This window comes from Gadus morhua, chromosome 18, assembly GCF_902167405.1.
Source record: "Gadus morhua chromosome 18, gadMor3.0, whole genome shotgun sequence".
Classification (NCBI taxonomy): domain Eukaryota; kingdom Metazoa; phylum Chordata; class Actinopteri; order Gadiformes; family Gadidae; genus Gadus; species Gadus morhua.
Genome location: NC_044065.1, coordinates 19,619,631 through 19,644,856, shown reverse-complemented (window position 1 = coordinate 19,644,856; position 25,226 = coordinate 19,619,631). Strand labels below are relative to the sequence as shown.

The window sequence follows — 25,226 nt, the reverse complement described above, 5'->3', positions numbered from 1 at the left end:
CCATCTTCATAACCGGCATGGAGTTTGATATAAGCTACACCCTTCCATTTTCTGAATGTCTTCAGGTCAGCGTCTCATACCGTACCCAGTGAGGTCACCTCCAAACTATCAAATTAAGGGAATGATCCTCGACTCTTGTACTTGGTTAAAGAAAGTTCAGAGGCCCACCACCTTCCACATCGTCTGCTTCTGCTTTCAGGGGTCTTGTCTAGCGATCTCTGCCACTGTGCAAAATATAGGATTAAGCTTTCTATATAAAATACAAATCCCAATAGACATTGAACTACTTTATTTCAAAAAGTGCATTAACTGCCATTGTGTGGGTTAACAGAATTAAATCCTACGTCATTGCATACGTTAAAAGGTTAGTGTTTCACACGCTAAAGTATAAAACAAACATACGTAATTATTCCAACAATTTACCCACTTTAATCACACACATTTAAGGATTAAAATATTCTGGTGAACTCCATCCATGAAAACTGTTACAATGTAGGAACCTCAATTCGATTTCCTGTGAAAAGTATTCATATCAGTCATTGCATGCCAAAATATAAATACAATTGGCTGTTCTTCATAGAATGCATCCTCTCCAGTGTTTGGTCCTCATCGATAGACAAAATAAATCAGATTTAGTCGACCAGTAATTCAACCATCTCATGAATATCCTAGGTGTCAATAGTGCCACTCAGGCTCTGAACCATCAAGCAGCTCCAAGGGTGTCCAGAAGAGTGTGGCAGATGTTGGTGATGGCGCTGAAGGCTGCGCTCTCTGGGAACATCTTCATGAAGTCTCCACCCCCCTCCAGACTGCTGCTCAGCAGAGGGTCCAAGGGCACACAGCCTGGAACACACCGCCACAATGCTGATGAACCAACAATATCCTCACAGCTCTGGGTGTCTGGTCTCAAGACATACCAGTATCTACATTAGTTCTAAACATATTTCATCAACACAACACCTGCCCGCTGTTTTTAAATCGCACTAACTTTTGTGTATCTTGTTTAATGTGAACGTTTACATCATTGATTAGTCAAAGGCCTCCTGGTGGCTGAAAAGTGACATTACACCAGTGAGTTCTCACCTAGAAACGGTGAGCCTGTGATCTTAGCGAGCTCCTCGCCTCCACCCTTGGAGAAAATGTTGCTGCATTCCTAGAGATTTTTAAAGATTACAAAATGTTTCATACCTTGATACTTGAAAGAGGTAGAGTTGTAATATGAAGTGCCTATGTATGTGCGTGTACTCACTGAGCAGTGCGGACACACAAAGCCGCTCATATTCTCTACGATGCCCAGAATGGGAACGCCAACCTTCTTACAGAAGGTGATCTCCCGCCTCACGTCCCCGGTGGACACGGCCTGCACACAGAGAGACAGACAACAGACGCTCACACACACACACGGCGGCTGAGCTCAGAGCCCTAAATTCTGTTCGTTACAAATTATGTTCATGTTGTGAATAGTTAGCAGGCTCTTACTATTAATGAATACACAGTGTACAAATGAATTAACTGGGCGGTACAGTTGCGTTACATTTATCAGAGGAAACACAGAAAGTTTCCCAAAAATGCCTGGCCGATTTTCAGTGATTGAAAGTCAATATTGTCAGCAGCAATGACACCTATTAAAACCAGTATGCATTGCCATAGAAAGATGATGCTTCATCTTTAGGCACGTAATCAAAGTCATTTGAAAATGTGCTTGTTAATAAATAGCATAACACGAGCTAGGCTTGAACCAATCTTACTACGGGGTTCAAAGTGAAAGCACTTACTATAGATCCCAGCAGAGAAAGCAAACATCTAAAGGAATGAGAATGTCCAGCAAAGAAATATTGATTCACTGCTCGTTTCAGGATTCATTTTGCAGGAAAACACAAAGACACAGACAGACACACAAATTCATCCTGAATATCCGTTATGGAAACAGAATGTTTCCCGATCAAGCTTCAATGTACTGCCACTCAGAATCGCGTTGGTTCCGCTTTTACGTACACGTGCAAAAAACCTCCCATTGTTGTTCTGTTTCTCACACACACACACACACACACACACACACACACACACACACACACACACACACACACACACACACACACACACACACACACACACACTCTATGAACTGTGTGCATAAACGGGTGTCCTTATCGGCCATCTCATTACGAAGCCTCCTTCATATCCCAACAGCCTTTGTAGGGTGTTGGGGTAGAGCCCCTAGCTGCGGTGTTGGTAGGGTCATGGGGTCAGGCTCCTACCTGCGGGGTCTGTAGGGTCATGGGGTTGCGCTCCTACCTGGGGGGTGGGTGGGGTCAGGCTCCTACCTGGGGGGTGGTGACGAGCACGGCTCCGTCCAGGCGGTGCTTCCTCAGGTTCTCCACGACCGACAGGTGCTCGTCAGACGTGCCAGGGGGCGTGTCCACCAGCAGCACGTCCAGCTCCCCCCACGCCACGTCCGACACAAACTGACCTATCAGGGCTGTGCGCGCAAACGCGACGAACATATCCACAGTGTCAACGTACAGTGGGAGGAGACCCAGGTTTAGATCATTACCCTGATGATCTGTATTCCATCGTTAACATCATAAGGTGAGAGCCTGCCCCTCTGTGACGCTGCCGGGGGGTCTGACCGCCTACCGTTCTTCTTGGGCCCCCGCCACACCACGGCGTCGTCTGGGTTCTCCAGCATGAAGCCGATGGACATGAGTGCCAGGCTCTTGCTGGAGTCCGTGTAGACAGGCACCCAGCCGCCGTCACACTGGTGCACGTCGGGCCGGCCCACGCTCAGCATGCGGGGGATACTGGGCCCGCACAGGTCCACGTCCAGGATCCCCACCTGACCAGAGGCAGCGTTAGAGCGCTGAGGAGGCCTGCTACAGCCGAGGAGGGACCCCCAGGCACCGACCATAACATTACACCACGGGTCATCCACAGATGCACGCAGACACAGTTTACATTTACATTCAGGGGATTTCGCTGACACCACGCAGGGCGACAGCCAGGTCGTCAGGAGCAGTCAGGGTGGGTGTCGACACCTCGACACTAGGAGGAGCGGGGGATCGAACCAGCAACCTTCCGGTTACCAGTCAACCCGCCATACCTTCTGAGCTACTGCCACTCTGAGAGACCAGCTGCAGGCTTCTGGGGGCGATGATACAATCATTTATGACTCCATGACATTTGAGTCCATGGGAGGGCGTGGCAGAAGAATAAAAGAATGCAATGCTACCGAGACAACCACACATGGCCTGGATGGATGCGTTTGTCCGGCCCTCACCTTCTTGCCTGCATGGCGCAGCGCTAGGGCCAGCTCTGTGGTCAGCGTGCTCTTCCCGACCCCGCCCTTCCCCGACAGAACCAACACCACGTGCCGCACCTGCGCCAGGTTGCCTCCTTTTGGGAGAGAGAAGATACAAATGATACAAAATATAGGCTCCCTGTGGTCAATGAAGATGTGATGGTTTACTCCTCCTCACCACGCCACTGTGATAGCGACACACACACACCCACCACCCACCCACCAACCCCCCCCCCCCCCCCCCCCCCCCCCCCACTATATAAATCCCCTGAATAGTATTACTACTATGAGTCATCTTATGTTATTTACAAAGTCGAAAAGGACTAATATAAAACAGCATTTATGGAGGTTCGGATCCCGCTGTGACCCGAGGAGCGAAATTATCCAAACTGACGCAATACCAGTGAACTTTTGACCAGGAGAAAAATTCTCAAGTCATTCTGAGTCATGTTTCATAGCCGGAAAGTCTACGTTAACTTTTAGGATACAAGTCATTCCCGCTGCTTGATACGATATGAACCAAAACCCTACCATCCAATGTGGTTCTGGTCTGCATGCCCATGGGACTTAAGTCAGGTTCATTCTCTGTGCGATATGTGACACATACCTTTTATATCGAAAATATTATTATCATAATGATTATCGATAATAAACAAGGAGATAATAACCAATAACCACAAGGAGTGGTGGATGCCGTAGTTGAGATACTTTAAACTGAGACATTACTAGGATAATAATAACGGCGTTGATGTGGGGCTATCTTACCGCTGTTATTCTCTCCCATGTTGCCCCGAGTTGCGTCGTTGTAGCAAGACACTTCCGTATAACGTCACGGACTCATCCTCCAATCAGGGGGCAGTATGTCCTGATATATATTGGGGGTATATGTCCCTCCCTCGTCTCAACGCCAACCAATCGCTGCTCGGTGCGTTCTTTAGTCCAACAGCCTATTTGGGGCAAGGTTCTGAACGTGTCCTTTATAGTCTTTATGAGTCTTGATGTCTTTAGTTATTTATATAAGTTTACATTATATATTGGGTTTCACAAGTGTTGCAAAACGGAAGGATTACAATGCATATTACTTGTTATTTTCTATAAACACTGAATTCTAAATCTTATTAAATTGCAATGTAACAATTCAGTCATTATTTTTCTGTCCTTGTTTTTCTGCATTGTGTGTTTGTCATTCCATAGTTGTTAACTCGATGTTGTTTACAAGATTACACTCACACAATGCATCTACACACGATCCATAAGCAGGAGCGCCTGAGTTGAACCCACTTAAATCATTAGGTGAATTAGCATAAACCACGCCCCCTCGGTAGCAATATCGAATCAGAGCAAGATGAGGGCGTGGTCTGCTGTGTTTTGATGGTGCTGTAAAGTGGGCCAGAGGGCAGGCTGCAGCTGTCACTCCCCGGAAAGCACAAGGGCCGGCATGTAGAGCGCTACGTCGCAGTGTCACTCAGAAGAAGACCGTTAAGGTAAGAGAACTTCGCCACATAAAGTTTTGCATTTAGTAAGAATAGGCCAATATAGCTTAAATTAGCTTAATTGACCTTTTTGGACTCGACAACATGCTTAGTCCTCTAAGCTATGTGTATCACTGTCTAAAGTGTGCCAGGCTATGTCCACAAAGGCTTTTTTATTGATTATAAGATTGGACTATTATTTAATCGGTTGCTATAGTTGTGGTCTACGTGCAGCATGCGTCAAAAGGTCAGACAAATTAATAACCCTTCACTGCCTATTGGTCTAGAACAGAGTGGAAACCTCTAGAGAGTTATTTAGTGTAATTAGTCGCGTTTTATTTGGCACATCCCGTTGTGCGGTATGTGACCACGTCATCGGAGATCGGAGGATTGACATCGATAGTTGACGCTATGTAGGCTAAAGCCTAGTTAAAGTGAAGTCCAGACGGACTCCTCTGACACGGTGGCCTTTACCTGCGAGGGCAACTATTGGCGCCATCTGCATTGGCTTTGAGAATGACATGAGGTCAAACGACCTGCAATCAAAACAAAGCTCCACACATATCGTATTAGATAAATGCGAAATATCACTTTTAAAAAGATTAAAGATTGAATATATATAAAGATGTATTACATATTTAAGGGTAGCAGGGGTCTAGATATCCAGACAGTTTGAAAGGACACGTGCACTGACACTGGGCTCGATGCCATCAGCAAGAGAAGGACCCAAGAGCGTCCAAAGACCTCCAGATCATCCACTGTGATAGCCAGACCTCCAGATCATCCACTGTGATAGCCAGACCTCCCGATCCCTGTTCAGAGAAAGCACCCCAAACCCATCGCTCCTCTGCTCCTTTCTGGAAACAACACTCAAACAAGTCCCTTCATGTTCAGAATAGGCATTAGAGCGCTGAGGAGGCCTGCTACTAGCCTGGTTCTACCAGACTCTCGTACTGCACTTCATTTCATTTCTACATTTGTACTAGTACTGAAGGGAAATTCAAATTGAGCGGAAGTACTTAGGCGGGCGGAGCCAGGCTAGCCTGCTACAGCAGTACACGTCAGAAATATAGGCTCCCTAGTGTGAGATCCTTATGTCAACTGAAGTCCTGAACCAACTTTTTCATACGATTGTACGTGTCTTTTATCATTTTCAAATGCAGGCGGTTGGCATAACATCGGCTTTTACTTAGGTTAGCCGGAAGGTCCCCTTCTCCCAGGAAGCAGAATCAAAGGATGTCTTTGTCTTTCAGAGCCGCCATGTTGCTGAGCAGAGCAACCAGTGGGTCAGAGCCTGGCCGGGAAGTAGATCTGGAACAGGACCTCCATGTGAGGGGTACCACAGAGGGGCCAGGGGACGTGAGTCCTTCACACACTTCATTGGGATTGATTTAGGTATAAAACCAGAATAAAGATAGTGGCTCATTTAACATTAGTTTAAATTCTTTAGTAGTTCCCCAAGGGCCATAAGCAGTTCCTCTTAGTGCCATTGGCAGATCCACTTAGTTCCATTAGTAGTTCCCCAAGGGCCATAAGCAGTTCCCCTTAGTGCCATTGGCAGATCCACTTAGTTCCATTAGTAGTTCCCCTTAGTGCCATTAGTAGTTACACTTAGTACCATTAGCAGTTCCACTTAGGGCCATTAATAGTTACACTTAGTGCCATTAGTAGTTACACTTGGTGCCATTAGTAGTTACACTTAGTGCCATTAGTAGTTACACTTAGTGCCATTAGTAGTTCCACTTAGTGCGATTAGTAGTTACACTCAGTGCCATTAGCAAATCCACTTAGTGGTGGGGGCAGTAAACGAGGGCCTTTTTAGCGATTAATGAAGCGCAGCCATAGTTTAGTTCTGGATTTGTAGACACCTTTGAGCCAGATTCCAGCCTCTACCTGCTCATGCATCTGAATTTACTGTAAATTGCTTTGAAATGAAAGCAATATACAGTAAAAATGTATAAACAGGATAAAAAGGCACATTTTGTCTTGCACTTTGGACCTCGAACCATAGGCCCTTTATCAGCAGCCATTTTGGAATGCCATATCAGGGTAGGAAATGTGGAATCTATCTAATTAATTTTGGTCCTATTTAATATTGTGTAACCCTGACCCTAAATGCACATCAATGGAACAAGGCCATTATAAAATATATAAATTAAACCTGTGAACTTTTCCCTGAAATACATTTTCAAAATTGCTGCTGGAAAATTGTACCATTTGAAGGGCTGGATTAAATCCCTGAACTATGGGCTCTTGATGTCAGGACCTCTCTCAGAGTGAGCTGAAACCAGAGATGAGGGTGACAGAGGCCACTCCCTCCTTCCCCAAACTTCACCAGTACTTTTCCACTGGCACTAGAAGTGAGGCAGTGGGTCAAGAAAGGAAAGCTCGGGGCCTGTCCTTCCCCTCCTGGGAGTCACTATCATCTACTGTTACCGACCGTACACACATGGGCACGTCCAGGATAGACGATAGACAGCCTTTTGGGGCCTGGGTCCTTCTGGAGTGTTCTGGGTAGCAGAGAAACCCACCTGTGTATTTACCTTTTGTTTTCATATTTTATCGTGGGTACGATTTGAGAGTGGTAAAGAGAGTAATAATTAAAAATACCATTACAAAGTTAACATTTTAAGAACCTGTGATTGACAGGAAAGATGGATTCCCGGATTGGTCAGAATTGAGCTAGAGGCGGGCTTAAAATAGTCAACTCAGAAAGGATATTCTCGCTTTCCTTCAGGATTTGCTGGCAGATGGCTATTGAAATTCCAACAATGGCACTAAAATAATCTTTCTTCAATCTTAAATACAGCCCATTAACAGTTTATATTTCTTTGCATATTTGAATCCTGTTTTTTTTACTTTGATGTTTCTATCTTTGTAAAGCAGAGCATCTGTGACCATCACAATTGAATAAATTAATTCCCAATAAAGCTTTGTGAATTTGAATCCCCTGCGTTGGACAGGTCAGTGAGCTGGAGTTCCTGGAGGACTTCTCCGTCTCCACCTCCTGCTCCATCTCCTGCTCCTCCTCCTCTCCCGAAGCAGTGACAGGAGAGTCCTTCTGCCAGTGTGAGCTCCAGGCAGCCCCCGGCCACGGGACCCCGCTACAGGGCCCTGCGGCAGAATGCCTCTGTGGGGAGGAGGACGACGGTAAGGACCCTGCCAAACTACAGCCAACAGTTATAAATAATAATGGTTTTAAATGATCGTATAATATCTTCCTGGTTCCTAGTGTTAATAATTATGCTTAACGCTAAGAGTATAATAATAGTTCATAGACCACCGCTGTATTACAATGATGCTACATTATAACAGTATACGTTTTTATAGTTGGCTCTGTAGCCTAACTTAGATGCCTCCTTGCTCATAAAGACATGTCATAGTACAACATTCAAGCATTATTCCTGAGCTTCAGTACAGCTCACATGGGCTTCTAGCTCACCGATGTCAACAGCGCCCCATCAACACCTGCCTGTCCTGTCCCCAGGCTTCAGTTGGGTGTGGGAGGAGACCAGTAAGTCCACCGAGGTGTCTCTGAGCTGCGGCGGGAGGAAGGCCAGCTTCCACGCCGACTACAGCTGCGGCACGGCGGCTACCCGCGGTACCGAGGCCCTGGCCGAGGGCCAGCACTTCTGGGAAATCAAGATGACCTCCCCGGTGTATGGGACCGACATGGTGGGTACAGTCTGGGTGCTACTGAGGACCACTATCATGTTAAGCCTCACAATATTCCTTAAGGTTGTGTCTGATGTTGTCATCAATCCAAGGGGTTTTATTAATAACTGGGTAACCAGTGAAAGTATACGGAGCATAAATGTTAAGGGCTGATGTACACACATTATTCAACCAAAATTGGTCTTTAATATTAGCAAATTGAGGAGGGTAAGTAATGACTACTCATTAAGGATGCAAGATTTTGATTATACGTTTCTGGGTAATTGTAGGAAAGTCTGAGGTCTGACAGCAGACAAGCTCCAATGTGGTTGAACTGGGCGTTTCACATCCTCTTCCTTCATATTTGTTAAGATGAATCGTGTTGCTGGAGGTGATCTGTAAAGCCCAGTTCAGACCAAAGATTCACCTTGCAACGGCTTGCAACGGCTTGCAACGAGACGGTTTTAGAACGTCGCAGGGGCGGTGTGAACGGGTCGTTGCAAGCCGTTGCAAGCCGTTGCAAGGCGTCGCAAGGAGTCGCCAGAGATTGAACATGTCAAATCGCAAGGTCCAGTTTTAGAACGCGGCGATTTCTTCAGCCAATCACAGCAAAGAACAACTTGTACGTCACGGCCTACTCCGTCCCGGTACCGTACTGCCGTATTTTGTTGATGTATTTACACTTTTAATCTTGCTGAATTCTACGACGAATAACTGTGTCCAAATACAGATATGAGGACGTCAAATGACCTGAAAAGATTTGGTTGGGGTTTGTCTCATTTTTCCTGCATTTACAGTGTGGGCGCAGAATTCGACGGTGCGCTAGATTGATTGTGGCATCGTTGATTGCGACCTGCGTTGCTTGTGGACTCTGTGATGATCGCAGACACGAATAATTGTGTCCAAATACAGATATGAGGACGACAAATGACCTGAAAACACTTGGTTGGGGTTTGACTCATTTTCCCCGCATTTACAGTGTGGTAGCAGATTTCGACGGTCTGCTGTCATGAATTGTGACCCATCGGGAATTGCGACCTGCTGCTTGTGGACTCTGTGATGATCGCAGACATGAATAATTGTGTGCACATACAGATATGAGGACGACAAATGACCGGAAAATGCAATGTATCCAACAACGGGTAATCTAAACTAACTGTAAGCTCCAGCTATTTACTCCAATGCAGATGTAGTGGAGAATGACAAGACATAGTAACTCTAGCCTACTCTCAAGTAAAATAAAACTAATTGCAAACCTAACTAATCTAACCTAACCTACGCAAATGATGATGTTGTTGCGGCTCTCAGCATGTGCCAGAGCGTTCACAGTTGCTATGGAAACCACCTAGCGTCGCAGCCCGTTGCAGCGCGTTGCAGCCAGTGTGAACTGCCCAGTTTTAGAACGTCGCAGCCCGTCTCGTTGCAAGGCGTTGCAAGGCGTTGCGAGTTGCAAGCCGTTGCAAGGTGAATCTTTGGTCTGAACTGGGCTTAAGCGTGCAATTGGCAAACACAAAATCAACACATTGTAGACTGAAACCGAGAAATGCTGTTCCACTTATGAAAGCTTCACTTTAATATCCGTAAACAGACAAAGGGGGAAATAATCACCTTCAATCTCCCAAGAGACCAGAAATCCTGCTATAAAACAGTAGGACTGCTGGATAAATAGTTCTTCTATAACGTGGAAGGACTACTGCATCTGAGGAGCTGCTATAACATAGTGGGACTGCTGGATCAGAAGTTCTGCTCTTACATAGTGGGACTGCTGGATCAGAATTATTAATACCAGTTGAGAAACACTGTCATGTAGGATATCTCTCTCTGTTGAATGTTTCTGGTGATCGCTGGTTTAACCTGCACGACAGGTGTGTAGCCTCACCCAGCCACAGAGTCGAATAGACCTGGCTCAGGCCAGGTGAGGCTGCTTAAACCAGTAATCAACCAAACACTCCACAGTTTACTTTCGGTAAATCTGCTGTGATGACACACCAAGGCCATTTTACTACATCAAGCTCACCATTTGTGCAAACATTGGAAGTGTCCTCATTCTCCAAATATAGCCTGTATTGCCCCTGCTGGTTGATACCGCCATGTAGCTCAGTGGTAGAACGCTGGGCGAGCCATGTTGGGCAGGGGGTCTACTGTTTTTTGTATGCAGGACCCCGTTAGCATTGCCCTAACCAGACTATACATTTTGATTTGTTATTGTTCCCACCTCACCCAGGTGGGAACCTCCTAGGAGAGGTGATGGAAGCAGTGGTGTATGTGTGTGGGACAGGCCACTCTCTTTCACCAAATTAAGTTTGAATGCCAATGGTATGTTTAGGGGAAATGTGTGGGAACAAGCCCACACCTTTCTGCTGTTGTATGGTGGCCTTTTCCTGACTCCAGTCATGTTTGTGTGACCTGGTTCAGATGGTTGGTGTCGGAACGTCTGAGGTGAACCTGGACAAGTTCAAGTACAGTTTTTGCAGCATGTTGGGCAACGACGAAGACAGCTGGGGACTGTCCTACACAGGTAAACAGGGTTCACAGTTCAGTTTGTATTAGAGCTGTCATGTTTTAAAAAGTTAAGTTGTAGAACTCGGGTGTTCCTGTTTTAGTTGGATCGTTTCCCTTGTGCAGCATGTTAATTGTCTCAAACGCTCATATTTCAGATAAACGAGTTTGCTCTCTGTCTTTCTGATGTTTGCTATTCTTTTAACAAATTTCTTGCGTTTTTTGAAGTGGTCTTTCAATAAAGTCGGACTTGAATAAGGTTTGTTTTGCTGTTGTTGTACCTTTTTAAGGTCTGCTGCAGCACGGGGGGACCAAGGAGATGTTCTCCCCCAGGTTCGGCCAGGGCTCCATTATCGGGGTACACCTGGACACCTGGCACGGAACCCTCACCTTCTACAAGAACCGGCACTACATAGGTGAGCTTCTGCCACCCATCACATCACATGACATCACCCACGTCACATTCAGCTGAGCTTTAGCCAAAGAACCGGCGGTGCACAGCTGAGCTTCTGCCACCGTCACATCTCTTAAGATCCATCTGGCGCTTTATAGAAAGCAAAGCACAATAAGTGCATTCAACAGGCCAGTAATTGCAAGAATCATGTGAGTACATACAATCAATCAAATCAGGCCACACTATTCCTTCTCGGCCATCTACAGTATTCATTTTTACTGAGTCACGTCTCAAGGTTTTTTTGTCTGAGGCACAGCAGAGAAATAAGAATCTGAACTGAAACCTTCATCGGTGCCTCCAGCCGGGACCTCTGGAACTATTTGTTCAAGGAGGCTTCTCGCTTTGGATTTCTTGTCATAGTTTCTTCCATTATCTACTCCTGATAATTTTTGATGTTTGCCTTTTGTGTGTGAAACATTTGACATTGTTGACATTGGTTGAAACCATCTATATTAAACCTCATCTCCTCTCCTGATTGATTTGGTTGTTGTTTGAGGGTTTGTATCTGCCCTGCATCTCATCCTCCATACAGGGCTTTTCCCGTCCAAAAGATGTGTTGCTCTGTTGTTAGATTATATTATATTAAACAGGTTTTTGTGGTGAACTCTGGATCTGCAAAAACATTTTGGGGGCAAACGGACCAATGAGGTAAATTGTCCTCTCCGCGACTTCTCCACAGAAAAGGGGTTGATGTTGCATAAAGACATCAACCTGCATCTGAAGCACCACTCTCCTATATTATAAGATGACCAAAATCCTTTTTAATGATGGCTGTTACAACGATGTCACTGGCAAAATGGCACAAGCCCTTTCCATCTCCTCTTCACCACATCCTCTCCCTCTCCCCCTCCCCCCAGGTGTGGCCACCACCCGGCTGCAGAACAAGGCCTTCTACCCCATGGTCTGCTCCACAGCCGCCAAGAGCAGCGTGAAGGTGATCCGAGCACGCCACTCCCCCACCTCCCTGCAGTACCTCTGCTGCGCTCGCCTTCGCAAGCAGATGCCCCGCTGCCCAGACGTGCTGCGGGCGCTGGACCTCCCGCCGGGCCTGCTCCGTCTCCTCCAGTCCCAGCTGGGTTGGGTCTTCAACCTCCCCCAGGGACCAGAGCAGCCACTCAGAGACGCGGTGGTCAACGACCTCACCCAGGACACGATGGGTCCCCGATCCTCTGGCAGCCCAGTGTCCACCCAGAGTGCCTCTCCCTCCCCCAGCCCGCTCAGCGACACACAGCCCTGCCGGGCGTGTCCCCAGGGGTACCTTGACACCGGGGGTACCTGCGTCTGTCCTCCGACGCCCCCCAGCAGTGACTCCTCTGAGCCCGAGGACTACCAGAGCAAGCAGGGCTGCAGGACTTGAGCCCGCCAACATCCTCCCCCCGCTCTCACCAAACGGCTGCTGGCAGTATACCAGGGGCCCCGGGGAGCCAATCATAGCTTTTGTCCGATTTCTATAATTTGCCCGAAGTAAAGTCATACGCTTATACACTAGCAGCCACAAGCACACCTATGGAGCTTCATTATGTCATTGTTTATCTAAATGATAATTATCTCCTGTATCTACACTTATCAAGTTTGTGTTTTGTGACGGGGATTTTGATTTGTGTTCATATCATATTGTGATAAAATAAAACACATCTACCGTTCTAACTTGAAGGTCAGCAGAAAATATACTTTACTTTACTGCTGTTAGAACAGTTGGCCTTTTCATTAACTATGCTGGCTTATTGGCCTCTGCTACTGTGGAAAAGTAGTGAACAAAGAGTCGCCATTTAGCCAATACACGCATGGCTTCATATCCATATAATGTTTGTGTGCCCACTGCCCATCAAAGACATTTGTGAATGAAGGAGAAACAACAACGTTGCATGGGACAGAGTAGTGCAACACTATGAATGGCTCAGGTCTACAACAGCATCACCTGTGGTGAAACGGCTGTTTCACCAAACCTTAAATGCCAAGATTGATTTTAGCTTAACTTAAAAAAAGAAAAAAGCTTACACAAACGATTTCTATAACCTACACCAATGGTGGAAGGCTTGATGTGGTTGTCGGTTTATGATCTGACAACAAGCCACTTTCAATGTTTTTCTCATGGATCGGCTTCCAAGAAGTCTGGTTTTGTGTAATGGATTCTGTAGATACTAGAATTTCCTTTTTTTTATGCAATCTACAGTAGTTAAGGTATAAACAGCCATTGTGATTTTAATGCTTTGAAATGTGAATGAATGTATATTTTCTTACTTTGTACTGAGGAACCTCATAAAATTAATCATTACCTATTTCCGCACAACCTGAATGATTGATTTCTTCAAATGTATATGAATGCATGTCCATTAATCCTTACAATTAAAAGAAAATCACAAACGGAACAGTAATTTTTTTTTTTATTATAAACTATGTACATAATACATGTACACAATATAAACTCATCACGTCACTCTGAAGGTGTAATAAAGTGCTTTCAGGTTGATGTTATTCAGCATGATAGCTCAGTAGGCAACATCAAGAACCATAACATTAGCTAAATCATTAGCTAGCTTCCAAACATTAGAAATCGTGTAGATTAGACATTGGCTAGCTTTGAAACATTGGCCCTTAGGTAGATAAGAGGTTAGATATATTCAAAATATTAGCTAGTTCGAAATATAACATATCTTATAGACATAAGCTAGCCCTTAAACATTAGCTAGATTGTAAATGTTAGCTTGCTTTGGTAGCCGCCATCTTGTAGACCTTAGGTAGCTTGTAAACATTTGCAAACAAATGTCCGGAAGTTTTTGTTGACAAGGATTTCAAAGCGCTCATTCAGGCCAGAAGGAATCCGCCTAGTCCAGACCCATCTCCGGGTTTGGCTCCGAGAGACAGCGGTAGATTCTGGATGAGATATCGGGTCCAACTCTTCTTTCTCTTCCCTCGGAAGTCACAGAGAGTGGGGCCAGTAGCTTCCTCCGCTGCTCCTCTGATTCCAAACTCCCATAGGCCTCGATAAGAGCAGGATATATCACACCTCAAACCCTTCAAACTCCCATAGGCCTTGATAAGAGCAGGATATATCACACCTCAAACCCTTCAAACTCGATAAGAGCAGGATATATCACACCTCAAACCCTTCAAACTCCCATAGGCCTTGATAAGAGCAGGATATATCACACCTCAAACCCTTCAAACTCCCATAGGCCTTGATAAGAGCAGGATATATCACACCTCAAACCCTTCAAACTCCCATAGGCCTTGATAAGAGCAGGGGGATATATAATACCTCAAACCCTTTAAGTCCATAATTATACAAACGGTCTGAATGTTGGTCTTTTATCCCCTGCACCAGGGCTTGTTTTAGATATTTCATTGTCCTATTTTTTAGGAATTAATTTTTGCATTTATTTTGGTTGCGTTCTCAGAGCTAATTTACATACAGACATTCCAAATTATTCATTGCACTAAGTGGGGCGCCATGCCGACTCAGACATTGATATTACTGGCAGGTGCAAACGATGTCTGTGTGTGTGGATAAAGATGCACTGCATGAGCAATGCCAAAGGTTTGCAACAGTTCAACACCCAGAAATTAGGTCACACGAAAAACACCAGTTGGGAGCCAACTCCTCAAGGATTGTGAACAAGATTCTACCTGCAGCAGGAGATGGGGGGAGGGGTAGGAAGCCGTCACAGCTGTCGCTACGGCCACGCTGACCCGATTGAGCTGCTGCACCTGCCGGTTCCACACCTGGCGCAGCCCGGCGCCCTCCCTCTTCACCTGCACCCCGCTGGCCCACGGCCCGTCCGCGCAGAACGGGAGGCCGCCTCGCTCAGCCAGCTGCCTGAGAGGAGACCGATGAGGCTTAACAGGCCACAGCCATGGGCCGCCCGGCGTCCTTTACACTCTGGATCCGCACAGCGTTTTGAACCCCACCAAGACATGCCCCTCATATCGACGTCCAAACGATATACAGTATATATATATATCCCCACTCATTATATTGCTTGTGGCTTTTCAACCTTTTGGTTAATTATTTAAATCCAAAATATATAAAATAACGTGAGCTTATAAGCCATCAGTCAAAGTGTCATCAAAGTGGGGTCCCGCCCCCAAGGTGGACCTGAAGATGCATGACTTGATGGAAATGGCATGTTACCGTGACAGCAGCACCAGGTGTGCTTTACCTGGAAGGCCGTTTGGACAAGGCTTTCGTGACGCCCACCAGGTGGTCTGTGACGGCCTGCCAGTCGCGGAAGAAGGAGAGGGAGACGTTCCTGTAGAGCTGGAGGTACACCATCACCTGAGAACACAGACGCCGGTACTGCAGGCTGGCAACACAGCTAGGAGGGAATGCTTCGGGTTCTATACACTAAATTAAACCAACCGCACAACCATTCATGGAAAGAAAAAAGTTTTAGTTTTCAAACTGAACCCACCTCCTCCATGTCCAGATCCTCCATGCCGATCTGGGCCTGAAGGCTGGGGGCGCTCCAGGCTGAAGCACTAGAAGACATAATGCCCTCTCTTAGTTAGATTGAGTTTCTAACAACATTATGAAGTAAAGAAGGCGTTGGTTAAACCACAGGTTTGGACCCGCAGGCGAGACTATGACTGTCACTTTACAACCTTCACCATAGACATAGAAATGGAGTTAATAATAATAACAAGCTATTTAAGAGAACCTGTTCATCTGTGATCCAATAACCAACAGGGTGACCACTTTGTTGGCGTTTCCATTCAGAAACTCCAGCATCCCAGCGAGGAGAGACCGCCCGGAGGGACCTTCCTCGCTCCGGAGAACCTGAAAGTAAAAAGACCCCCCAAACCACTAAAACACCACCACCTCACCATAGCAAAGTTTCCAAGATTCTGGAAGGGTTTAAATGTGTGAAATGTTTTCACAAAGCTTCACCTCTTTGACACTGATCACCACGTCAATGAAGTCGGCCAAATCCAGAACCCAGCTCACTTGATCCTCTTCCACCGAACCACAACCGTCCTCTCCGGGCTGAAAACAGAAACGTTACCCTAATAAATAATTTCTACCAAGAAAATTACTTCTAAATCGCGTACCACGATCCACACCTTTTGTGCCCCCACCAATACATATCTCGAGCCCTGAGACCAACCTGGGCCAGCTCCCGGGTCCAGCAGATAGTCTGGGGAAGGGATTGGCGGTCGATCACAAACCTCCAGCCTGAGGTGGAGAGGCGGTCCAACAAGACGTCTGAGCCATTGTGCTGTAAAACCGCTAGAGGGGAAGAGAGACGGGTTACAGCCCTGGCCCCACCTGGTGGGGACGTTTTGAGTGAGGCGCAGATAAAACTTAACTTTCATCTTTAGAAAGAAACACATTAATTAACTTATGTTTCAATAAAATATCATGTTTCGGTGGCTTACTTATGCATTGAGTTTAGAGCCGATTATTTCAGCTTTCGGTTCACTGAATGCTTTTAACATTCCATGACATTATTTTTGATAACAATGTTGATACATTTTAGATTTTTTGGATGCACAGATATTGCGAATGTGCTTAAAACAACTGAATGTTTTGAGCCGCTGAATGTATGCCGATTTTAGGATGTCTAAACCACAGCTAATGCCAGGGAAATGTGTGGAAGCTGCTCCAACGCACAGAGAAGGATTTTGAAGGTAGGAAAGGGGGGGATATTTTTTTAAACCAAATTGAATAGTTAAGATCTATCACGCTCCATAGTTCTTGGATGAAGACACGATTTAGTTGATATTTTGTTTTTCATTTTTGAACATTTATTTCAGAATTACATGGAAAGCATATTATAATGCTAATCTGAAGTTGTTAAACTCCACTTTGCAAACCAAACGGCATGTTAGTGTTCTGATATTCTATCTTAATAAATCTGTATACCGATTAGCATAGTCATCGGTGCGTGCCACCTGACCTTTTTCTTTTGCGTTCAAGATTTATGCACTGGAATGAAATGTATTCCGTTTTTTGCCCATCATATAAAACCCTGAACCTCAAAGCAATAAAAGGTGTTTAACTCATTAGTAAGAACTTTGGCCTATCTTAAATCCTCCAAATGATTTCCCAGGGCCTAATTTGGTTTCAGTCGCAACATGGGAGTGAGGATTATTTTTGGGCCATTCCCAACAATTCCGTAATCTAACAAAATATGCCCTCAATGAATTTCCTTTTAATAATCAATATTAATAATTGATAACCACATATTTTATCGGCGTCTAGTTGTCCAATGTTCCAATGATGAAATACAAATGTTAATGTCGCCCATTTAATTTCAGCGGGGTAAGATAACTGACAATATAAAGCCCCTATCAACTCACTCTCCGGCCCCCCATTGTTTACCTGGATCTATGCATATAGTCAGGCTTTTGAGACAGTTCTCTGGCCTCAAACTTCTCATGTGCTCTGCCAGTTTCTTCCTTCCCTGCTGCTCCCGTTTCCTCTCCTCCTTCTCTATGGCTCTCGCTGCTCTCTGATCATCTCTAGCATCTCTCTTCTGCTTTGCTTTAAGCTGCTCTGCTTCAGTGTGATCTCGGGAGCGTCGCTTTCGGTCGGGACAGGGGCTCAACGACCCTGGTCCCAGCGGAGGACAGGGGGTCTTAGACCTGGGTACCCGCGGAGGAGACAGATTATGATCTTGACTTGGTTCATCTGTGGATGCCAAGGTTGTTGATGTTGTGTCGTCGCTGCATTGGGTGTCAACGCTTTCTACTATGAAGGTCACTGATTCCGTCTTGCTTTCACTGTGACATTCGTCCTCGGATTCGGATATTTCCCATGTTGTAGCTCTGAGTGCCGCAGACATGGCACCATCTCGTTTGTATGCTGGAATGAATTCATGCCATTATATTTCCGGCTTCTTCTGGCCCCACGCGTCACGGGCCCCGCCCCACGCGTCACGGGCCCCGCCCCACACCGTCACTGGCCTCGCCCCATAAATGTAATTAGATGTCCGCCCCATATAGCCTACTGTCTATAAATAACTATTTTCTTGGAAGATCTTGCATGTGAGCAAAATATGACTGCACAGGACAAATATCATCGTTCTTCCTAAAAATTACACACCGACTATGTTATTTTATTTTTTTACAATAGGAAACATCATGACTTTATAAAACTCAAATTTCCATAGTTTTTACTTGGTTTGGTAAGTAGGTTTCATTTTCATTGGCCTCTTTCAAAGAATGATCACGCGCAAATAATTGAAAGGAGACAATTTGCAGGCAGTTGCACTGTTTATCATGGATTACACATAAAAAATATAGATTTTTTTTTAACGCAGGAATCTATTTACATGATCGGTGAAACACGAGAAGCAGGCAAGGTGCCAAAAGCTCAATGGTTGCATTTCCTTAACCAGAAAAAAAGAATCTTAACAGCATATATACTAAAGAGCTCTGATGCAAGGAACCTCATTCCCCTGAGCTCCAGAGCTGGCAGTAACAGGATATTGTGGACACGACATCTTCCACCTGGGAACATCTGGAACCGCAAGAACATGAATAACACCTCCTCTGGAACCGGCTGCCAATAGAACCTCTCGTCCTCTCCTCACTCTTCGCTGGTTTTCTTCAGTTTGCTCTTGAGCTCTGATATAAGAGGGTTCCCAAATCTGTTGGGGGGGGGGAAGAGACCACAATGAGGTGATAACAACGTGCAGCGAACAGCCTACAGAGAAGGAATGCAGTTTTCTGGAGGAGATAAAAGCTGTACCCAGGTTGCTTTGGGGGCGTCCATCTTGGTTTACGCTCAGCGACGGTTGGTTTTGGAGATATTGTCTGTCCTTCTTGCGGTTCAAATTGCTGCTGTAAGCAGACACAATTCACAAAGACACAATAAAGGAACCCATTAATTTTAATTTCATGCAAACAAACGTCTTCACATTAAGAAGAAGAACAAAGTTAATATAATGAAGACATTGCATCAATGGCACACTTTATCACCTCAGGGACGACTTCATCTCCTCCCTTCACCACCCTCTGGGTTTTCTTCAGAGCTGGGAAGCCACCTCCGAAACCTGAGAGAACAATAAACATTAAAGGGGTGATATCATGTCACCAGGTGTGAGTGTGAACATCCATTACAAGAAATCGTCCTTTCCCTTTTTCCTAGTGACATCACAAGTGGGCTTGTCCACCTAGATGTATGCCGGATAGATCAGTCCACCAGCCTACCCAGTGGACTATTTCAAATGTTGCTTATCTATCTATCCATCATACATCTAGGTGGACACGCCCACCAGTAGTCTCACTAGGGCACAGGGAAAGGCAGATTCTCAAACGGCTTGTAATGGCTTATCACACTCACACATGGTGGCACGATATCACCCATTTCCTTTACAGTAACTGAATGAGTCAGAATGGACACAGTACATGTTGACCTACCAGGAAGCTTTATCCCAACCCCGATGCCTCCCATTGGCCTGCCTGCCAGAGGCAGGGCTTGCTGGGTGTTGGAGCGGTTTGAGGGGGCGGCCTCCAGAGAAGGCATCTGCAGTAGGGCCCTGGGGTCGGTGGGACGCCTCGTGCTGGGGTTCTTCACCAGGATGCGATACTTCTGGACGGTAAGGTCCAAAACATTAACGTCCAGCTGCAATAAACAACAGAAATATAAGGTCTATGACGTCATGAAGAATGATGAAAAAAATAAAGTAATATATTGGGTCAAATATACCTCAAACTCCTCTCCAAATGTTCCTGGAGGTAGACTGTGTCGCTGTCTGGCTCTCTCTTCTGCGCTCAGGTCAAGAGCGGGTGGAGCTATGAATTCTGATCTTCTAGACCGGGCTTGGTTCTTTAACAAAATCTTGTACGATGGATGTTTGGAGTCCAAACATGGACCTTGTCTGCTTTCGCCAAACCCCTTTTTTTCCCTCAGCACGACAGAGTCTACCTCAGGAGGTGAGCTGGCGTCGGACAGCTTCACGTCAGGCAGCAGGCGAGACGTATCCTCTACACCAGAGTCTTCATCCACACTGTTGGGGATAGGAACCGGTATCACTGGTGTTTCATAACTTCCATCCTCTGTTGCCCCATCATAACTCATGGCAAATGCTGAAACCTCAGGATATATGTTGATGGCCTCCATTTTGATAGCTGCTTCTTCATTCATTTGCGTTTCTTCCAATGATTCATCATGTTCTGCCTGAGATGAGACAGCTTCATCATCAGAGAGCTTTCCAGAAGGCGGCAGGTGGTGGTGTTGTGGTTCCTTTTCTTGTGAAGGTGTCCTCCCCTCAATGAATGAGGGTGGCGATACATCTGGAGCATCAAGGTGCACTGTCATCAACATCTCAGGCAATCGTATTCCCTCTGGTTTAGTGCTTAAAACCTCACAGTCTGGCATACTTTCTCTTCCTGAGATATTTTCTGAATCCTCACCATCCTGTGCTTCCAAAATATCTGATTTTCCCAAAGTCCCCGCCAATCCATATTGGTAAGAATATGAGTCCAGTGGCAGTTCCTCGTCTTCTTCCCCTTCAATCTGGGTAGACATCTCCTTCATCTCAGCTTGGTCTTGGATCTGCTCCTCAAAGTTAGTTGGATGGTTGGTAGTCTCATGCGTCTGATAAGCTGCTTCATCATCATCCTCATCATCGTCGTCTGAGGAGGAGGAGGAGGAGGAGGGAGTCCTGATCTCGGTCTGTAATACTGCTTGTTTCTCTGTCTTTGTTGGGACAGAAAGGGTGTGGTCTGTGTCTTTGTGGAGGACCCCCATTCCTAGAATCTCCTCGTCCGTCCCCGTCGCCTGCCCAAAAGTCAAGGCTTGCTCATCCTCAGCAGCTTTTACAGCTGAAACAACTTCCACACGTTCTTCAATTTTCTTTGCTGAAGTCCGGGTTTGCGGTTCTGTAACTCCGGAGGTGGACTCCTGTAGTTCAGCTGGCAGGTCCTGTCTTATGTCCATCAAAAGGTCAGAGGATATATCAGTAAGAGATCCTGGTCCTACGGTCTCAACTACTGACAGATCGGATTCTCCAGCTTTTCTTTGCTGTTTCGATTCTGTGGTCTCCTCAAGCCCAGCGATTCCCGTCTCTTCATCTGAAATGTCTTTAACAATGTCCTCTGTTTTTGTCTGTCCATCATCAAAGGATCGAACTTGGTTGTCAATTGGCTGATGGATGGATTCAGGTTCAATATAGTCCTCTGATTGGCTTGGAGTACGCCCTTTGTTTTCTTCAGTCATCGTGGCGGCTGTGGATTCACCTTCACACGGCTCTGTTGTCTTCTGTATCACATTGTGTGGCAGAATTAATATTTCCTCACAAAACTGGCGGTCATCCTGTGTGTTGACCTCATCATACCAAACACTCCATAAGGCTATGTTATCCAACGCTACTGCCTCTTTAGATGCAGCTCCTGTGGATTCACTCCTCTCCCCGTCTAATTTGAACTCAAACAATGGTTCCTCAGTCTTAAAGTCTTCTACATCGGTCTTGTGAGCCTCATGCCTGGAGCAGTCCTCATCCGACAGTCCGTCCCCTGTCCTCCCTTCCTCTCCTGTGGATCCTACTGCTCTACCACTCATCTGCTGTTCAACTCCCCGAGGGCCATCCCTGTCTCCAAGGCTCTCTGGATCAACACTCCATCCATCAACCATATCCTGGCCGGCCACCGTATCTTCTCTTTCCCCGCTCTTCAAAGTCGTGTCATGGTCCTCCCGTTGAATGTGGTCTACCTCCCCTACCCCAGCTACGTATTTAAAACCTTCAGATAAGTTCGGTAACTGGGAAGCTACCCACCTTTCGTCAGAATCCCTTCCCATCAGGGCTATTTCCTCTGTATTTTCGGTGGCAGCAGCAAAGTCTCCATTGTATACTTCTGGAATTAGAAGTCTTGTTTCCTCAAATGGAATACAGCTCAGACCACGAAGCCCAGCACCTGATCCTGGAGAGGTCCCTGGGAAAATGTCTGGGAGCGCTGCACTCATTTCCTGTTCATTGTTGCTTTCCGTTTTCACCAGTAAGGCCACGCCTGGGGAATCAATTCCTACCGGCCACTGAGTACTGACCCCTCCTTCCCCATCATCCCCATCCTCATCGCTGGAGGCACTCGGAGAGTCTTTGGTATCATGTTTCACGGCATCACCAAAACCAAGCAAGGGTTCAGGACTGTTGAATTCAGTCACTGCCTCCGTTTTCAAACTGTAACTCAGTTCCTTGTCTTGGGCCGCTTTATGTATTAATGAAATCACTTCGGCTCCCCCTTCTTCCTCTCCTCTTTGGTTCACCTCTTCCTGGGGCTGTGACTCATCGTTTTGGGCATCAGCGTCGTTTTTGACTGCAGTTTTTTCTTCCACATATGCAGTGACTCCCTCCTTTGTAATTTCCTCTTTGGTTCCAACCACTATCTGGTTTCCTACTGGGCCTATTACATTACTTCCCTTTCTATAAAGATCATTACTCCCCTGGATGAGGAAACTGCTCTGTTCCTTCATCTCAAATTGGCCCACCCCAGATCTCTGCTTTGACTCCACTTCCAAATGTTCTTGTCCAACAACAGCATTGCCATCGTTGGACAATGGGCTGCTCAGGTTGGCTTCTGGTGTGTCAACAAATGGAGTTAAGAAATCAGAAATTTTAATTTCCTGAACTACCTTGTCATCCTCATCTGAAACTATTCCAGTTAAGTCCTGTTCCCAGACTGCCTCAATAGACTTCAAATTGTTTTCACTTTGATTAACTGTGAGAGTGCTGGCACAAGGCTCTGCTGATCCACCATCAGTGTTCTCTAGGTTTGGTGAATTTTTATTTTGTGTATCTCCTCCTTCTGTAGATAAGTTTTCCTTATTTACAAAGGGGAGGTTCTCCTCTCTGACGATGTCATGGCCTTCCGTCTCTGACCCTGAAACATTGTTTGGTTCATTTAAATCTGGTTCTTCGTCACTGGAGAGAGAGACCCTTGCCGCTGCCACCTCCTCTTCCTCCTCCTCGTCCTCCTCCTCCTCCTCCTTCTCCTCCTCCTCCCCCTCCTCCACTTCAGTGACCTTGCAATACTGGCCAGCTTCTTCTTCTGGTCTATCAGCAGCCAGTGCCTTTCCAACCTCCTCAACAAGACCTGAGTGGTGGTTGTCATTTTCTTCATCAGGGTAGTTTGAGGTCTCAGTGTCTTGTTGTTGCTGTTGTTTTTGATGGTTCTTAGACTCTTCTGCCCTGGACCTGCCTTCAAGAAGCTTTTCATAATTTTCTTGGTCAATCTGTTGCGTTGCTGCAGAAAATTTGATGTAGCCTTTTTCTGTTCTTTCTCGCTCTGTCTGATTGAACCATTGCACGCCATCAGTATCTTCCTGTTCTGTTTGACCGTCGATACCACTCCCTCTGGTGGACACTGCCGTGCACTGAACCTCCCTCGTCCCTCCTGGGCCTCGGAGGAGTCCGTCAGTAAGGGATGGTAGGGTGAGAGGAGGCTGAGGACAGTGGGGCAAAGAGGCGGTGTTCAGATCGGCTTGTTCCTCCTCCTCCTTTTTCTCCTCCTCCTCATTTTTCTCCTCCTCCTCCGCCTTATCATCTCTCTGGCTGGGGTCTCTCTGTGCTCTTTCAAAGCCCACCGTCGGACCCCCTGTCCGCTCGGCATTGCCTGGGTTGTTGACAGCAGGTTCTGCCCGCAGGAGCCTCGTCACCGCTCCGCTGATGTAGTTCTAGAGATGCGTGTGTCCACAAAGAGAAGGAGGGGCGAAGGAGGGGAGCACATATTTCATTAAACATTAAAAATAAATAATAAAAAAAACATTATATGGACGAAACAATTCTAATTCTGATTTAATTTCGGTATGCGGAACTCACCCAAACATTCCAAAAAGTTCTCTCCACTCGGATCAGCGCAGACTGTTCGTCCATCGCTGACTTTGAAATCCGACGGGCGGCGATGATACTTAATAGTTGTATTGCTGATGTCAACTCGTGCAGGCGAACGAAAAGTTGTTTTTTGACAATAGAAATGTCCTCGTCCGACTCAAAACACGCATATATTGTGTCGTGAATGGTTAGCTGTGGGAATTTGGAGCGCCTTCTCGTCACGCAGCGGGGTTGCAGATGCAGATGTCCGGTATCAGAATGAGGAAGAGAGGCTGCAGAGTTGCGGATGTGATGATGACGGGGTTGGTCAAACCGCATGCACACACATTGAGTTGCCTTTCTGCGACGGCTGAATAATCAGCCCCAACAGGGCTGTCACAGCCGGTAAGTCATACAGCAACCGCTCTGTTCTGTAAAGGATCCACTCGTCCTCACACACCCATGCTGCTCCTGTTGTTCACCCGTATACCTGGTCTGAAGAGACACACAACGGCTGTCAATGTGGGCGAATGATTTGGATCTAAATGTATTTAAATTCACAAAACGTGGCACGATTTAAATGTGCTTCATTCAACAATGAAACGACTTGCTTTCATCTTCCTCTTTTTTCAAGATTTATTTTTTGCCTTTTTATTCTTGATGATGGAGTGAGACAGACAGGAAGGTATGGAAGAGAGACGGGGAGACATGCAGCAAAGGACCACAGGCAGAAATTGAACCCGGGTCGCTGCCCAAAAAAACCTTATTGAGGAAGTTGTGTGGGACGTGATGAAAACACTCTTCCCCCTCCCCTCCCATCACCTCCTACGCGTATATGTCTCGTCTTCTGATTGGTCGAGAAGACTTTCCAGTGTAACTACTCTTTTTAATCGGCCAATCGTTTTTTGTTCCGCTACTTTTTTTTATAACACGTTTAATTTGACATTTGCAGATTGTTCTTATGTGAAAGGAGAAGCACGTTGCTTTTCTGTATTCATTTTAGTGAAGTGCTGTAAATAGGGCAATACATTTATATACATACACATACATACATACATACATACATACATACATACATACATACATACATACATACA

The 25,226-nt window shown here is 46.0% G+C and overlaps 4 protein-coding genes across 8 annotated transcripts; 1 reads left to right on the top strand and 3 right to left on the bottom strand.

The window, feature by feature from the left end:
* Positions 1-272: 272 nt before the first annotated feature.
* On the bottom strand, positions 273-4,145 carry nubp2 (nucleotide binding protein 2 (MinD homolog, E. coli)). Of its 2 annotated transcripts, none has more exons than XM_030340146.1 (7): positions 4,064-4,145; positions 3,278-3,393; positions 2,638-2,836; positions 2,325-2,479; positions 1,250-1,360; positions 1,084-1,153; positions 273-843 (listed from the first exon to the last, which is right to left on the bottom strand). In XM_030340146.1, the coding sequence occupies exons 1-7, from the start codon at positions 4,080-4,082 to the stop codon at positions 704-706; spliced, it is 810 nt and encodes a 269-aa protein (XP_030196006.1). In that variant the 5' UTR covers positions 4,083-4,145; the 3' UTR covers positions 273-703. The 2 variants fall into 2 exon arrangements, with proteins under 2 accessions (XP_030196006.1, XP_030196004.1); XM_030340144.1 differs by lacking the exon at positions 4,064-4,145 and adding an exon at positions 3,830-3,875.
* Positions 4,146-4,666: 521 nt separating this feature from the next.
* Positions 4,667-13,746, top strand: spsb3b (splA/ryanodine receptor domain and SOCS box containing 3b). Its single transcript, XM_030340520.1, has 7 exons — positions 4,667-4,782; positions 6,024-6,129; positions 7,734-7,920; positions 8,258-8,445; positions 10,840-10,942; positions 11,214-11,339; positions 12,235-13,746. Exons 2-7 carry the CDS (start codon positions 6,031-6,033, stop codon positions 12,732-12,734), a joined length of 1,203 nt encoding a protein of 400 aa, XP_030196380.1. The 5' UTR covers positions 4,667-4,782; positions 6,024-6,030; the 3' UTR covers positions 12,735-13,746.
* Positions 13,744-18,240, bottom strand: eme2 (essential meiotic structure-specific endonuclease subunit 2). 3 transcript variants are annotated; one of them, XM_030340518.1, is made up of 9 exons: positions 17,700-18,240; positions 16,483-16,604; positions 16,266-16,361; positions 16,036-16,154; positions 15,790-15,856; positions 15,538-15,653; positions 15,005-15,194; positions 14,478-14,607; positions 13,744-14,384 (listed from the first exon to the last, which is right to left on the bottom strand). In XM_030340518.1, exons 1-8 carry the CDS (start codon positions 18,160-18,162, stop codon positions 14,524-14,526), a joined length of 1,257 nt encoding a protein of 418 aa, XP_030196378.1. In that variant the 5' UTR covers positions 18,163-18,240; the 3' UTR covers positions 13,744-14,384; positions 14,478-14,523. The 3 variants fall into 3 exon arrangements, with proteins under 3 accessions (XP_030196378.1, XP_030196377.1, XP_030196379.1); XM_030340519.1 differs by having other exon boundaries at positions 14,373-14,436; XM_030340517.1 differs by lacking the exon at positions 14,478-14,607 and having other exon boundaries at positions 13,744-14,358.
* Positions 18,241-18,573: 333 nt separating this feature from the next.
* LOC115531114 (uncharacterized) lies at positions 18,574-24,416 on the bottom strand. Of its 2 annotated transcripts, none has more exons than XM_030340171.1 (6): positions 24,139-24,416; positions 20,031-23,993; positions 19,742-19,946; positions 19,301-19,374; positions 19,071-19,159; positions 18,574-18,969 (listed from the first exon to the last, which is right to left on the bottom strand). In XM_030340171.1, the coding sequence occupies exons 1-6, from the start codon at positions 24,190-24,192 to the stop codon at positions 18,909-18,911; spliced, it is 4,446 nt and encodes a 1,481-aa protein (XP_030196031.1). In that variant the 5' UTR covers positions 24,193-24,416; the 3' UTR covers positions 18,574-18,908. The 2 variants fall into 2 exon arrangements, with proteins under 2 accessions (XP_030196031.1, XP_030196030.1); XM_030340170.1 differs by having other exon boundaries at positions 19,071-19,162; positions 24,139-24,415.
* Between the last annotated feature and the right edge of the window lie 810 nt (positions 24,417-25,226).

Excerpts from the sequence above, each read along its gene's own strand:
- nubp2 (XM_030340144.1), bottom strand. The coding sequence starts at position 3,860 with ATGGGCATGCAGACCAGAACCACATTGGATG. Across the intron at positions 2,837-3,277 it reads TGCGCCATGCAGGCAAGAAG|GTGGGGATCCTGGACGTGGA; the intron begins GTGAGGGCCGGA and ends GCCTCTGGTCAG. Across the intron at positions 2,480-2,637 it reads GCGGGGGCCCAAGAAGAACG|CCCTGATAGGTCAGTTTGTG; the intron begins GTAGGCGGTCAG and ends TTGCGCGCACAG.
- spsb3b (XM_030340520.1), top strand. The coding sequence starts at position 6,031 with ATGTTGCTGAGCAGAGCAACCAGTGGGTCAGAGCCTGGCCGGGAAGTA. Across the intron at positions 6,130-7,733 it reads CCACAGAGGGGCCAGGGGAC|GTCAGTGAGCTGGAGTTCCT; the intron begins GTGAGTCCTTCA and ends TGCGTTGGACAG. Across the intron at positions 10,943-11,213 it reads CTGGGGACTGTCCTACACAG|GTCTGCTGCAGCACGGGGGG; the intron begins GTAAACAGGGTT and ends TACCTTTTTAAG.
- eme2 (XM_030340517.1), bottom strand. The coding sequence starts at position 18,162 with ATGTCTGCGGCACTCAGAGCTACAACATGGGAAATATCCGAATCCGAG. Across the intron at positions 16,362-16,482 it reads GGACCCGGGAGCTGGCCCAG|CCCGGAGAGGACGGTTGTGG; the intron begins GTTGGTCTCAGG and ends TTCTGTTTTCAG. Across the intron at positions 15,654-15,789 it reads AGGATCTGGACATGGAGGAG|GTGATGGTGTACCTCCAGCT; the intron begins GTGGGTTCAGTT and ends CTGTGTTCTCAG.
- LOC115531114 (XM_030340170.1), bottom strand. The coding sequence starts at position 24,192 with ATGGACGAACAGTCTGCGCTGATCCGAGTGGAGAGAACTTTTTGGAAT. Across the intron at positions 19,947-20,030 it reads CATTTGGAGAGGAGTTTGAG|CTGGACGTTAATGTTTTGGA; the intron begins GTATATTTGACC and ends TGTTTATTGCAG. Across the intron at positions 18,970-19,070 it reads ACGCCCCCAAAGCAACCTGG|ATTTGGGAACCCTCTTATAT; the intron begins GTACAGCTTTTA and ends CCCCCCCAACAG.